Below are 13575 nucleotides of genomic sequence, written 5' to 3' on the forward strand. Positions count from 1 at the left end.
GCAGATTATGCTGAAGAGCTTGCACCTCTTCTCACATCAAAGACTTACACTAATTAAACTTCTTTTGTTCGGGACAGAAACACAAATGGCACTTGTTTTTCACTTCACATACAAATTCATATTTACAAAAACTAAAAGTAACATTTTCCAACAACAACAGCGCAGAGGTAGAGTATGGTAAGCCCTCCAGTAAACTTGCTCAGCTGTCACTCTTTTGAGAAAATTATAAATAAGACACAATGTATGCTTTGTGCATCTGTAAACATGCGCACAGCTACACTGCAGATGGCTCAGAAAGCAAGCTCCCATATCTGCTGCCTGAATTCATGTTTCACATGTGAAAAGAAAGAAACAGGAAGTGGTAAAAGAAATTGCTGTCAGAGTAGCTGAGCTTGATTTTCTGCCAGTGAGAAACCAATCTACGGAGAGCACAGTAATTTCCAATCTATGAAAATGAGCCACAAAAGATTTATGAGCCATGCGTACTGGATAAATAACAGCATATAAACCCCAATGTCAAGGACATCATTTCTGTTACAGATTTGGTTTATAGAATATTCAGAGGACTATAAAGGATTGGTTGCTGACAGCAGAAGGCCATTCTGCACTTGCACTTTAAAATGGGGCCGCCCTGGTGTACATCAGATTAATGCACATGGGCACAAGTTCAAGCAGGCTGCAGTTTTAACGTCACGATGCTCGGCTAAACACCATAAGTATTTCTTAAATTTAATATTTCACGATATGTTTTCTTTTATTATTTCAGATTTAAAATAAAGAAATGCAGATAGATAAAAATTTGAATATCAAACAATAAAATTGCAGAAGGCATGGGAGACTATCTTATTGAAAGAAACACAATAATCAGTCCTGATCTGTTTAAAAGTAAAGAATGTTTTTTTCTAAGCTAGGAAGTCAATTTATGATGATGCTGCAAAGTTATTCATCAAAACATTCACATAGAAATTTGATAACTTATGTAAGACAGTTGCTAAACAAAATATTGCAAAAATATTTTAAGTTCATATTGCCCATCCATTATGTGGTTATGGGAGATTATTGGTGAAAAATATAGGCTAAAACAAAAGAAAAGATTTGTTTTATGACTAAAATATTGAATTATAGTTTCCTCATATCGCAAAATGCAAAATTTGTGACATTAGTAAATTGACAAAATATCTCTCTCTCCTGATGTATTTCATTGTTTATGTATGTCATTATTATCATTATTATTATTATTATTATTATTATTATTATTATTATTATTATTATTATTATTATTATTATTATTATTGTTATTATTATTATTATTCAGAGCAGCTATAGGAAGGACGTCACGTTGGGGAAGGACTACCACTGCAGATTCTTGGCACATCCTCACGCAGTGTTACTGAGCCATCTGCTGGATTCATTTTCAAATGCATTTGGGTGGGGGGGGGGAGCAGCATAACTTCCAGGTCTGTTGTCGTTTAAAACACACACAATGTGGGCAATACGGGTTCCCAGCCATGGCCAAATGAATGCTTAATGTTTCCACAAGGCAGTTACCAGTTAAGGACTATACTGAGTATGCTGTGTCCCTATCGGGTTAAGAATTGATACATAAAAGGTGTGCATGAGGAAAATAATATATATGCTATGTTGTTTATTGACATACATTAATAAATAAATAAAATGAAATTGTTCAAAGAGTGTTTCAGGGAAGGTCATGCAGGGCCTGAAGTGAAAAGTAGCCCAGAATCATTACACCACCACAACCATCTATGAGAGAGAAGTTGTAAATGTGTTATGGACCTTTACTTTCTCATTTAAGTCTATAGAATATTATATGAAGCAGTATTTATTCTGCTCAATATGTTATTTTGTAATAATGTCATTTATTTATATTAATTTGTTTATTTTAGTTTTTAAAATACCAGAATTTGTCTGATGACATCACGTTAAGTCAGTAAATCAAATGTTATGATCATTTACTCTGACATGAGTAGCCTTTTTATGAAATACTTTGACGGCAACTTCTTTCACTTAATAAAAAATATGGTAAACAAGTGCTGCTCTTACTTGAGAATTTTTGAGGCGCTTTTCACACCTTTTTTAACGACACATAAATTATTCTAGTGATTTTTAAGACATGTAAACAGCATCTCTGGCCCACTGATTCATTAACGTTGTGGCGTTAATAAAATCATCCCCTTTATACCAATCAACATAATCTGATAATATGTGAATACTTGCTCCATTTGCTCTTCCGTGGATGATGGGCGTGGACCCCCCGGTGGGCGGGGGTGACCCGGCGGAGGGGCGGGACGGTGACGGGGTCAAAGTTGTTTTGTCTTTTGTGCAAAGCAGAAGAGAAGAGTGGAGTCCGATCAAACAGCGGCGTCTCTTCCCTCTTCCCCGGGTCCTCTTAAAACTCCCTCCCGAACCTCTCCCCTTCCACCCTTGCCACCCTATCCACCCCCTGGACACACTTCAAGGGACGGTTCGGGTAAGACTTCCAGAAATCCGTCTTTGTGAGCGTGTTTTCTTTTCTTTCCTCTCAGAGTGAAGGACGGGGATAACTCAACGCGATCCGTAGGCCGCGGGATGCGGCTATTTCCTGGATCGGAGGATGCTAATGCTAGCGTGCTGTGAATGGAAAATTACCGAACTGTGTTTAACTTGGTGGCTGCCTGTGAGTTAGTGGCGACCCGCTGCCCTTTCAGAGTGTGTTAAACACGTAGGGATTGAATTAATTTATCCGTTCAGCTTAATTTTGTTGCAAGTGGGGAAAATATTTGGGAAGTTGGGACAGATCCGCTTCGGCGCTAAATCAGCTTTCCCAAATTGTGCGTGATGCCTTTTCGCGAAATATCATTTGCTACACTTACCTTCTTCATTCAACTGTCTGTTTTTCATCTCCACAGTTAGATGCTACGAAGTGTTGAACCGTTTAGACCGCACATAGATGGATGAGAGAAAATTAAAAAGTTAGTTCGCCACAGCTGCTCAGTGTCAGGAAATAGACACGGCCCCAGGGACACAGTGGGTCATTGTGTCAGTGAGAATGAGTGGACTCGGGCCAGTCCAACATGAATTACTGCACTGAAACGTCTCATTCTTCCGAAGTGACACACTCGCCTGCAAAAAAAAAAGTGAACTGCCTGCATCACTCCATTGATCTGCTGTAACAGCGTTTTTACTAGCCGCCAAGGCTTCTCTCTGAGATGTTGTTCCTGTAGCCACATTTCTCCCTAACCTGCTCATTTTTTATCCCCCTCTGCAGACGTTCAGCCAGTCACCAAAAAACCTACTTTGTTGGCCAGTTTAGTGTGTGGACTGAAGAGCAGCAATGGACTCCAGTCTAGTTGAAGGAGGACTTAATGTCACCTTAACCATCAGGTTACTCATGCATGGGAAGGTGAGTGAGACAGGATTCCTGCAGTCATACATAGACAGAAAAACAATTAATTTAGTATAAGAATAGAATATATTCTGTTTTCCAAATCCACTTAGGTGTGTGATTTGACTTGAACAAGTCGGTTCTGCCAATGTGCCTTTTCTGTTTTATTAATAAAACTTAGTGTTGTGTTCATCTATCCATTCATTAGTCTTTCTATCCTGAAATTCCTCCTTCTTTGCGTGAGTTTGTTCAGCTCCTCTATATCCATGCACCCAACAAGTCCTCCATCTTTCCCTCTGTCTTCGCCTTCTTGCACTTGTTCAACAATTACTTCTTCCATTCGTCTATCCATTCATCGCCCAAAGATCAATCCATGTTTCAGTCTTGTGCTGAAAATTGGAAATTGACATTGTGCTGCACCCTTTTTCCCTTCCATGCAACACCCAGGTTCCAGGACCCAACCATTAAATCCCTCAGAGTTACTACCTTGAGAAATAATTAGACTTGGTTAAGTACAAAGCAGGCTTTAAAGCTGAAAACAATCAAGTGTTGCAAGTCAAATAAATGGAACAGATATGGAGTCGAGGATGCTGGCCTGTTTTAATCAGTTTTTGTTTATGTCGCCAGTCTTGTATGTTATGGTTCTGTAGTTTGCAGCAGTGTGCGTACAAGCAGATAAAAGTGAGAGAGAGGAAGCAAACGGACATGTATAACATTGATGTCAGAAACAGTATGGACTTTCGAGACTCCTAGCGACTGCTCACGCTCTTTAACAGGGCTGCTATCAGTTGCTCTTTCTTTTTCTATTTTACCCTCATGGCTTTCTGCATGTTTGAACTCTTTGCACCAAACTATGAGTATGAAGCTGAAGCGTCTTCTGCAGAACCAGTGTGTCTGCACATCCTTAAAGTCTTGCTTTTGTGTGTAAAATTAAGGCTTGAAAATGTCTTGAATTCATTATGAAAATGTAAGTAGGTCTTAAATTTTTTCGTGGCAGGATTATTTAATGTATTTTAATTTTCTTGTGGGATTTGCTGTCAGACGAAAGGATGAGACGTCTTCATAGCGTTCTGTGACTTGACGCAGTTGAGGCTACTGGCAACTAGCTGCTAATATACCCTTTCTAACTAACATGTTTTTGCTTCCATCATACGCATGAAGTTTTCACAGTTTATCCTACTCCTGATTATAATGCAGCAGGATCTCCCTAACCATCCTATATCTTTACAGTTTTTTTTCTGTCTTATATTTCATTGAAAGTAGCATTAAAAAGTCCTAAATTTGACTTGCTGAAATTTGCAGATAACCTGAGAACCTTTAGTTTGTCAGTACATCAATTAACACCTGCCTAGAGAAAAGTATTGTACTCACTTTGACAACCACTAAAATAATTACAATTAAAAATACGTTCCTATATTTCACTCAGTCTGATGTAATGGATGTGATGTTATGATTGTAAATTATAATTCCCTCCACTGAGTGTTTTGGTTTTCAATAATTTATAAACAAAAATATCCAGATATGTAGTTTTTAAAGTACACAAGGTGTTTATGAATTGGCGAGAAAACTCATATACCCAGAGTCTGAGTGGATAAAGTTGAAATCCTTCCTCTAGTTTCCTTCATTATAAATCTTATTCAGTTACAGCAGGTGCAAATTTTTAAATAAGAACTGCAAGCTTTGCTTCTTCAACGCTGACTTCAAGGGAAGATGATTGTGCAACAACAAAATTAAAACTGGCCATTTCTGAGGTTTTTTTTATGTTCTTGTGGAACTACTGTCCTTTTTTCATTCGCAGCTGGACAGGAAAAACAGGGCAGCGAGACAAAATGAAGAGAGATTCCTGTTGTACAAACTTACTCATTAAAACCAGTATTCAGTATGAATAAGTTCTATTTTTTTAGTTTTATTACATGTGCCTCATTGGTCTTTGCAGATTTTGTATTTAGTGCCCACCCTATGTAAAATTATAAGTGCTAATTTTGTACTAATACTTCAAGAAAACTGTGAACTCAAGAGTTTTTAAATCTGTAAGAACGTTCATTTTTCATGCGAAAAACGTTTTGCAGTCTTGGAACAAAATGCCCTCGATGTCTAAAATAATCGAACATTCAGAAAATGTTTATTTTGTCGAACTGTTTGCAGTTAAAGTTGCCATTTTAACAGTCGTCCTTCTACTTGTGCCATAACGCGTGCAAGAAAAGACTGCGGCAGGGCTCCCGCCCTACATATTGATCCCTTGCGCTCAGAGGAAGTGCAGACCTAAATGCCCTTTCCCTCGTGCTGTGGGAGGGAAGGAACAGGTGGGCCTGACAGAAGGGCCGCGAGGACTCCTACACGAGTAGTCAGGCGCTACTCTCGATTCGAGAGTCTGAGCGAACGAGAAGCTTCGCTTTATTTGAAGGAATAAATTGACTTAATCTCCAGTCTGTTTCATTCTGCAAAAAAAAAAAAAGAAATCTTAAGATTCTTGCAGCTTATGTCCACATCCTTCATGTCACTTTAGAGCAGCTAATGTTTTAAATATCTTTTAAATCTTAGTGTGGTTAAGATTATTAGCAATATTTGATCTGTTTTTAATATATTTAGAAAGTCAAAACTTTACAAAGTTTTCTTTGCGTTGAAGCTTTAAAATGTACTTGCTACTCTTTGCATCGCATGTGAAGCAAGTTGTTTTGGGTTGTAAGAAACTTTGCTTCACTAAAACGCATGAAAAACACAGAGCTGCTAACTTTTTCTTTTTGTTTTGTTCATTTCTGCAGGAGGTTGGAAGCATAATTGGCAAGGTGGGATGTTTTTTTTTTTTTACTGTTGGACAGATGCAATCTGCTGCTGGTCTCTGTGTTTTGTAAATATTGCATATCTGCTGTTTCTCCACAGAAAGGAGAGTCAGTGAAGAAGATGAGAGAGGAGGTAAAAAAAAACAAAACTTCTCCCAAACAAGAACAAACCTGTTCACAGCTGCACTTTGCGGTTCTCTTTGGCATCGTATGATGAAGCCAGCTGATTTCTGTGTTGTTTACATTTCTGTGTCTGCAGAGCGGCGCTCGCATCAACATCTCAGAGGGGAACTGTCCAGAGAGGATCATAACCCTCGCAGGACCCACCACCTCCATTTTTAAAGCCTTCTCTATGATCATTGAGAAACTGGAGGAGGTTAGGCTTTCTCACCACATCTTTACTGAAACTGTAACATTTGCCTTTTCTTACTAATTTCTGTGTCAAAGTTGTAACCTGGAAGGCTGAGCTGAAGCGAAAGATTATGTGAAATAGAAATCCTAGGAAAAATATTGAAATTGTCAGTTTGGCATAAAATGAATTTTCTCACTTTGGTGTTTAAATGGAAGTGATTAAAGATGTGAAGGTGAGAGGACGGTGTTTGTGAATTGCAGAGCAGCAGAGTGATTGATGTTGTCACGTTTTGTTAGTAAAACGCCGTATTTGACTTAAATCTTAAATAAGCCTAAAATGTTATTTTGTAAGACTGGTAAAATATATGATAAACAGTTGACCAAAAAAAAAAAAAAACCATATTGTGACCGGTTAACAGCTTGAAATAGTGTTTTCTTGCTGAAAATTGTCAGCAGTTGGTCTTCAAAGACCCTGAGGTGTTATCGTGGGTTCCCTTATGTGCTCCACCTGTGTCCCATTGACATGAGAAATGCTCTTCTACATATTACGCATCAAAAATATTCCATTTGGATCATTGACTTTTCTTTTTGTTTGATGTCACGAGCTTCCATAAAGTTTGCAGAAGCCAAAGAAAAGTAAAGATAAGGCCTTTGTAATCGAATGATTTTTAGCGTGGAATACGTCTGATGTTCTCCAAATCTCTTGCAGGACATCAGCACCTCCATGACGAACAGCACGGCCACCAGCAAACCGCCTGTCACCATGCGCCTCGTTGTGCCTGCCAGCCAGTGCGGCTCGCTCATCGGCAAGGGTGGCTGTAAGATCAAAGAAATCCGAGAGGTTTGTTTTCCTCCTTCCGTCCTCGTGTTAAACGTTTGACACGCGTCTCATACGGGACGTCCCCCGACTTCTCGTTTTTCCCCTGCAGTCGGCAGGAGCTCAGGTACAAGTAGCAGGGGACATGCTGCCCAACTCAACAGAACGTGCCATCACCATTGCAGGGACCCCCCAGTCCATCATCGAGTGCGTCAAGCAGATCTGCGTTGTCATGCTGGAGGTATAAATTGTGATTGTCTGATTAGTTGTGTTTCCTTTGACCATCTAAATGAGAAAATTAATGGAAACACGGCGATTAAAAAACTAAAAAAAACAAATCTTGTTTTTCAAGAAAATGTTTTTGTGCAAGGGTGTTTTTTTTTTTTGGCCATATTGAAATTGGTTTATTTTGTAAAACTGCAGTAAAAACCCTTTTGTCGCATCACACACGTTGTATAATCAACAACCAGATCTTGCCGATAGTGGAAACCACGAAGAACAAGACAGGAAGTAGTTGGTTTTTTTAATGACGTGTGATTTTAATTCTTTCTCATCTGAGAAAAACACCTGGAAATTGTGGGGGGTTTTTTGACATCAGCTGAATTTTGACAAAGTGTTTTTTGCGCATTTCTAATGGAAACTGATGCTCTTAAACGTGTAACCATCTTTCTAAGTCAGTCATTATGTTCTTTCTCTCTTAGTCTCCACCAAAAGGAGTGACCATCCCGTACAGACCCAAACCCTCAGGCTCTCCTGTCATCTTTGCAGGTGGTCAGGTAGGCGACATTGTTTTTTACTGATGGTTTCTTCGTATTTAGTGGTTAGAAACGTTACACAACGTCTCCCCGTTTAGTAACGACTCTGCTGGGCGTGGCCGATACGGCTTTGTTCTCGTAGCGCGTCAAGGACGGAGTACAGATGGATCTGTGTCACAGTGCCACTCCCTCCTAACTGCTGTTCTCTCCTTGCAGGCTTACGCTGTCCAAGGGCAGCACGCCATTCCACAGCCTGATGTAAGTGAAGGGCCCTCTGTAAGTGATCCAGTGTATTTAAAAACTTTGGTCCTGGGAAGCCATGCCCCACCCTCTTATTCCATTTCTTTGTTGCCACCCATTCTGGATCTACACCTCCATATCCCCTGCAAAAGTCTGCATACCCTCGAACTTTTCCACACGACGTAATGTGAAAACCGCAAAATTCAATCCTTTTTCTTTTTGTCATTCAAAATGCAAAATGACTGGATGAAAACGTCTGAACATCATTGTACAAGCCTTACCGCGGGTTCCTGATTGGTTTTAGGTCTGGACTTTGACTAGGTCATTCTACCTCTGGCTGTATGTTTCATTTCGTTGTCCTGAAAGTCAAACCCCAGATTCAAGTTGTTTTTTTGGGGGTTTTTTGCACACTCCACAAGGTTTTCTTCTAGCATTGGTCTGTCTTTAGCTCCCTTACACTCCAAATGAACTTTGACCAGCTCAAGATGAAACCACAACATAATGCTGCCTCCACCATGCTTCGAAGTGTGGATGGTGTGTTCAGGATGATATGCAGTGCTTAGCTTGCAGACCAAAAAGTAAAACTTTGGTCTTTTCTTGACTATTGTTTTATATTTTGTGTTGTTTTGATTTTTTTTTTTTTTCTCTCTTTTTGAATTAAAAACTGCAAGTTGTCGTATTGATGGATTTGAACTGCGGATCTCTGCAGCTCCTCAATAGTTGAGACCAGTGGCCCTTTGATACCCTGATTAATACTTTCCTCTCTTTGCCTGTTGGTTTAGTTGAACAGCTACGTTTTGGTAGATTTGTGGTTGCGCTACTGAGTAGTGCTGTGGGTGATAATCCAGATGTGTCTGGTGTTTTCCTCGTTCATGTTTGGTTTATTAAAACATCTCAGGCTTTCTATTAGGTAGATTTGGTTTGATTGAGACCAGAATTGCGACATTCGTTACATTTTCATCTGGTGCGGTTCGCTTTCAAAGAAATAACTGAAGAGGAGATGAGTGCAACTTCCTTCCTCCGTTTAGCGTTTGTAGGATTTCTTTTTTGTTTTGTTTTGTTTTTAGTAAAAGACAGCGAGTCATTTCTCCTAAACTTGCCTGTTTGTTTTGGTTGTATTTACCCAGAATATCCTGTGTAGAGCAGCGACTTATAGAGAGTGCCCTGCTCTATAGTTCGTTTCGTGCTTTTGGAGCGCTCTTCAGTCTGCTTGGCATTCACACATGGCACTTTGATCTGTGCCAGAGTTCATGTCAGCCAAACAGAGACCTAAGTTTTTATGCGGACCAGTTAGATTTTTTTTTTTGCTTTGCATCAGAGTTTGTTTACGTATGAACTAGTTTGATTAAAACAGATTTAACAGGGCTGATGTGAATGTAATCTAAATGACCATCCACTGCACACACTTCCAGTTTGGAAAACCATCCCTGACTTTGTTTGGCTCTCAGAGAATCCCATTGGAACACACTGAGATTTGGGATTGAAACGTGACAAAAAGGGAAAGTTTAAGGGTTATGATTACTTTTGCAAGAAGCTGCAAGTTCTAAGATGATATTAAATGCTTCAGTTTTTCTTTAATAGCGCTAGACCAAATCATGGATTCATTTCACAATTTCTGCTCATTGTCATTTTTAAGTACATACAAAAGGGGAATTGCAACATTTCAGACTCGGATTATAGTTTTTTTTTTTCTAACTGTATTTTCTTTTTCTCTGTTTTGCTTCCACCCCTCTCAATAACAGCTCACTAAACTTCACCAGCTGGCCATGCAGCAAAGCCCCTTCCCCATTGCACACGGCAACCAGGGCTTCCAAGGTAGGTGGATCTCCTGCTGCAGAGTGTTTTCCACTTGCATGTGTTGTATTTCTTCTCATTGGGCTTCCTTTTTCTTGAAGCTGGGATGGATGCCTCTGCACAAACTGGCTCTCATGAGCTGACCATTCCAAATGATGTAAGTATTTTCTGCCGCAGTAAACATTGCTTTTTAATGTGATCGTTTTTTGTTTTTTTTGTCTTACCTCTTCTCCTTCCCTAGCTCATCGGCTGCATCATAGGCCGTCAGGGTGCAAAGATCAACGAGATTCGTCAGATGTCAGGGGCCCAGATAAAAATTGCCAACCCGGTGGAGGGCTCGACTGACAGGCAGGTCACCATCACTGGCTCCCACGCCAGCATCAGCCTGGCCGAGTATCTGATCAACGCTCGGTAAGACCGCAGCATGAACTTTACTGCAGCAGGAAGGGATTTTATTGTTTTATTTTTACGGCTTATTGCCTTTTTAACCCGACTTTACTAGACTTTAGTTTTCTTGTGTGTGTTTAACCGTCGAACATCTGACACCAGCTAAGAAAAACAGAAGGTTTTATGGAAGGTGGCCTTAGCCCAGCTGCGTTGTGGATATTGCTGAACTGTTTCTTTGCATCGGAGTGTGTGAACACACCCCTCTAACCTTCCCGTTGTAATGCAGCTTCTGCCTGCACACTCTTCCCTTTAATGAGTTCATTGCTGCAGACTTTTGTGTTCTCCTGTGATGTAAATGGAGACTGGAGAGTCTTTATTTAAATTTATACAGCTTAACTAGAGAGGCAACTCTGGTGATTTATTAAGGCTGGCGGGGAAAAGATAATGTGAAGTCTTCAGATAAATGATGCAAAACTGAAACAATTCACTGGAACTTCACCAATCTATCAGCAAAGTTAGGACTGCAGCTGACGATTATTTTAGTAATTGATTATTCTATCATTCTTGTGACTGCTAATCAGATTTTAAAAAAATGCAAATTTATACACAGTGTTGGAGATTCATTAAAAGATGCAAATAAACAAATCAATCCTGATATAGCACTGCTTTCGTGTACATTTGATCATTTGCATCAGAGGAGCTAAAAAATACTTCTAACATCAACCTTTCTGTTCAACTTAACACTCAGTCAAGCACTGATCTGTTAATTATTATTGGATTAATAAATGAATAGCAAAAGGTGCTGAATATGAGTTTTTGCTTCCAGAATTTGAACCAGGTGAAGCTAAAAATGCCACATTCTTACAAAGAAGGTTTTTCATCTGAAGAGTAAAGGTGCGTTCACATCAAACGCGTTTTGAGTGTCAGGAGCGTCTATGTGGAGGCGAGGCGAGGGCCCGTTACGGCGCTAAATTGCGTCTAGCACGGCGCAATTTAAACCATTTGGAACGTTTTGAGCGTTCGACACGTCCGACAAATAGGCCAGCAACGGAAAACAGCGGGCAGAGCGATTCTGACGAGCCCTCGACGCGCCTCCACATGGACTTTGAATGCAAACCAGACACACCCGACGCTGAAAACGCGTTTGTGAACCCACCGTTACTGTTCAGAGGAAAAACCTTCTTTGTCAGTAAATATGTGGCACGTTTTGCGTGTCTAATAATCTACTGGACTGAAAATGTCTTTTCTCGTCTCAGGCTTTCTTCTGAAGCTACTGGCCTCGCAGCCAACTGACATGGAGGATCTTCATCAGCATCTACTTTAACCCCTGCCCCAACTTTTTACCAAGAGGTCCCTTGTTGAACTTAATGCAAAAACCAAGTACTATAAATTCACAGCTTTCTCCTGCATTGGTTTAGATATCTACTTCAGTTGTAATTACACCATCATGCTATTGATATTTTATTTATTTATTATGTTTTTAAATTCTGTTGGCAAATAGTTTTCAAAGATCTTCTTCTGTTGTATTTTTCCTCTTATTTTACTGTATATCTGTAAGATCTTCTTGATAAACTGTAAGTATAATGTTTTAGAAAAATCTGAAAAGGCATAAATAATGTTTTTCTTACGTCAGATTTTTCTTAGAAAAATTGAAAAAAAAGGAAGAAAAAAAAACTCAATAACATAATAGATGGACTGTTCTTTCCCTTCTTTTTAAATATCTATTTATTTTTATTTAATATACAGTTCCTTGTACAAGTAGAATTCATTAAGATTTGGCATTTGCTGTTTGAAGCTGTACTTCCTGAATGAGGCATTGTGGGTCTAACGGGTTTTAGTGTGCGATAAGGAGCTGAATATGTATGCAGGAAAAAAAAAACACTTCAGAAGTCTGACGGTGATTTCACTTGTTTAGTGCGGGTTGAAGGAACCTTTTAAGCTATATCATGTCTCACCTCTAACTTGCTCAGTAATCGTTTTGTGTCATTCCTGTGTTTCCATCCGTTTATTTTGTTAATCTGGACTTTTGGAGCTTTGTGTTGATCTGATAAAGGTTGGTGGACCTTGGATCGCCAGGAGTGAGCCTGGACGTGAGGAAAATGTTTTTCTTTTTCTCAGAAATAACCAAGACCATAGTGGTGGTGTTGATGATAACATTGAAATATTTGTTTTAAATAGAGAAAATATTTTTTTTAACTGCAGGGCTGGGGAATGCTGCAAGGGGCAAAACTAAGACATAATGGTCTTTATAAGTATATTAAGCTGAAGTATTAAATTATGATTAACTAGAAGGAGAACTATAGAATTAACACTAGTTTCCTGCTATCCTTTTTTGCCTGGGTCAGATTTTATTTTTTTTATTCTTTGCAGGATGAAGAAACTCACGTTTTTTGTGCACGTTTTCAAACTATTGTAGATCTGGGTGCAATTAAATTGTCGAAGAATTGAGATGCAAAAATAAAAGATGTGAAATGCTTAAACAGTCCTTTGTCATTCTTATTCAGGTGCATTAATAAATTGAAACATTTTGATTTCATTTTCAATTCAAACATTTATAGATTTTATTAGTAAACATGCATTGAGTCTGTATGTATTTAAGGAAGAACTAATTAGGTTTTACAGTAGTTGTGTACCATTATATAATGCAATTTACTCAAAATTATCAAGTTGTGTTCAGCTTATACATGGTAACATTTATTTTTGAAAACTTGATTTTTTTTTTGAGGCAGTGAAATGAGTTTGCATACTTTTTTTTAAACAAAGTCAATTTACAGTGCATGTTTTTCACTCCAAGACTTTGTGAATAAATATAGTTTAATATCAACATCATAGCAGTAATTTATTCCATGCTGTCTGAGGATTTAGGCCTACAGTAAGCTAAAGAGAATTAGCCTGAGCACTGAACCATGTGGTGCTATATATAACCCTGGAATGTGAATAAAATTATTTGCATGAAGGAACTAGAATTTGTCAAAAGTTGCATTTTTTTAGACCAATTCCTGAAATAAATGCAGTTTTTGACAATTCTCATGTATGTTTTTCTGAAGTGTAAAGAAAAGACATTGCAAC

The 13575-nt window shown here is 38.8% G+C and overlaps 1 protein-coding gene across 2 annotated transcripts; it reads left to right on the plus strand.

Annotated features, from left to right (window-relative positions):
- Positions 1–2327: 2327 nt before the first annotated feature.
- On the plus strand, positions 2328–12986 carry LOC106914722 (poly(rC)-binding protein 2-like). 2 transcript variants are annotated; one of them, XM_014981714.2, is made up of 13 exons: positions 2328–2488; positions 3266–3400; positions 6145–6168; positions 6263–6295; positions 6422–6538; positions 7223–7354; positions 7443–7571; positions 8032–8106; positions 8302–8361; positions 10068–10140; positions 10221–10276; positions 10361–10530; positions 11763–12986. In XM_014981714.2, the coding sequence occupies exons 2-13, from the start codon at positions 3332–3334 to the stop codon at positions 11797–11799; spliced, it is 975 nt and encodes a 324-aa protein (XP_014837200.1). In that variant the 5' UTR covers positions 2328–2488; positions 3266–3331; the 3' UTR covers positions 11800–12986. The 2 variants fall into 2 exon arrangements, with proteins under 2 accessions (XP_014837200.1, XP_014837201.1); XM_014981715.2 differs by having other exon boundaries at positions 8302–8343.
- The last annotated feature ends 589 nt before the right edge of the window (positions 12987–13575 follow it).

This window comes from Poecilia mexicana, unplaced genomic scaffold (assembly GCF_051168715.1).
Source record: "Poecilia mexicana isolate PSO_F unplaced genomic scaffold, ASM5116871v1 scaffold_7, whole genome shotgun sequence".
NCBI classification, from domain to species: domain Eukaryota; kingdom Metazoa; phylum Chordata; class Actinopteri; order Cyprinodontiformes; family Poeciliidae; genus Poecilia; species Poecilia mexicana.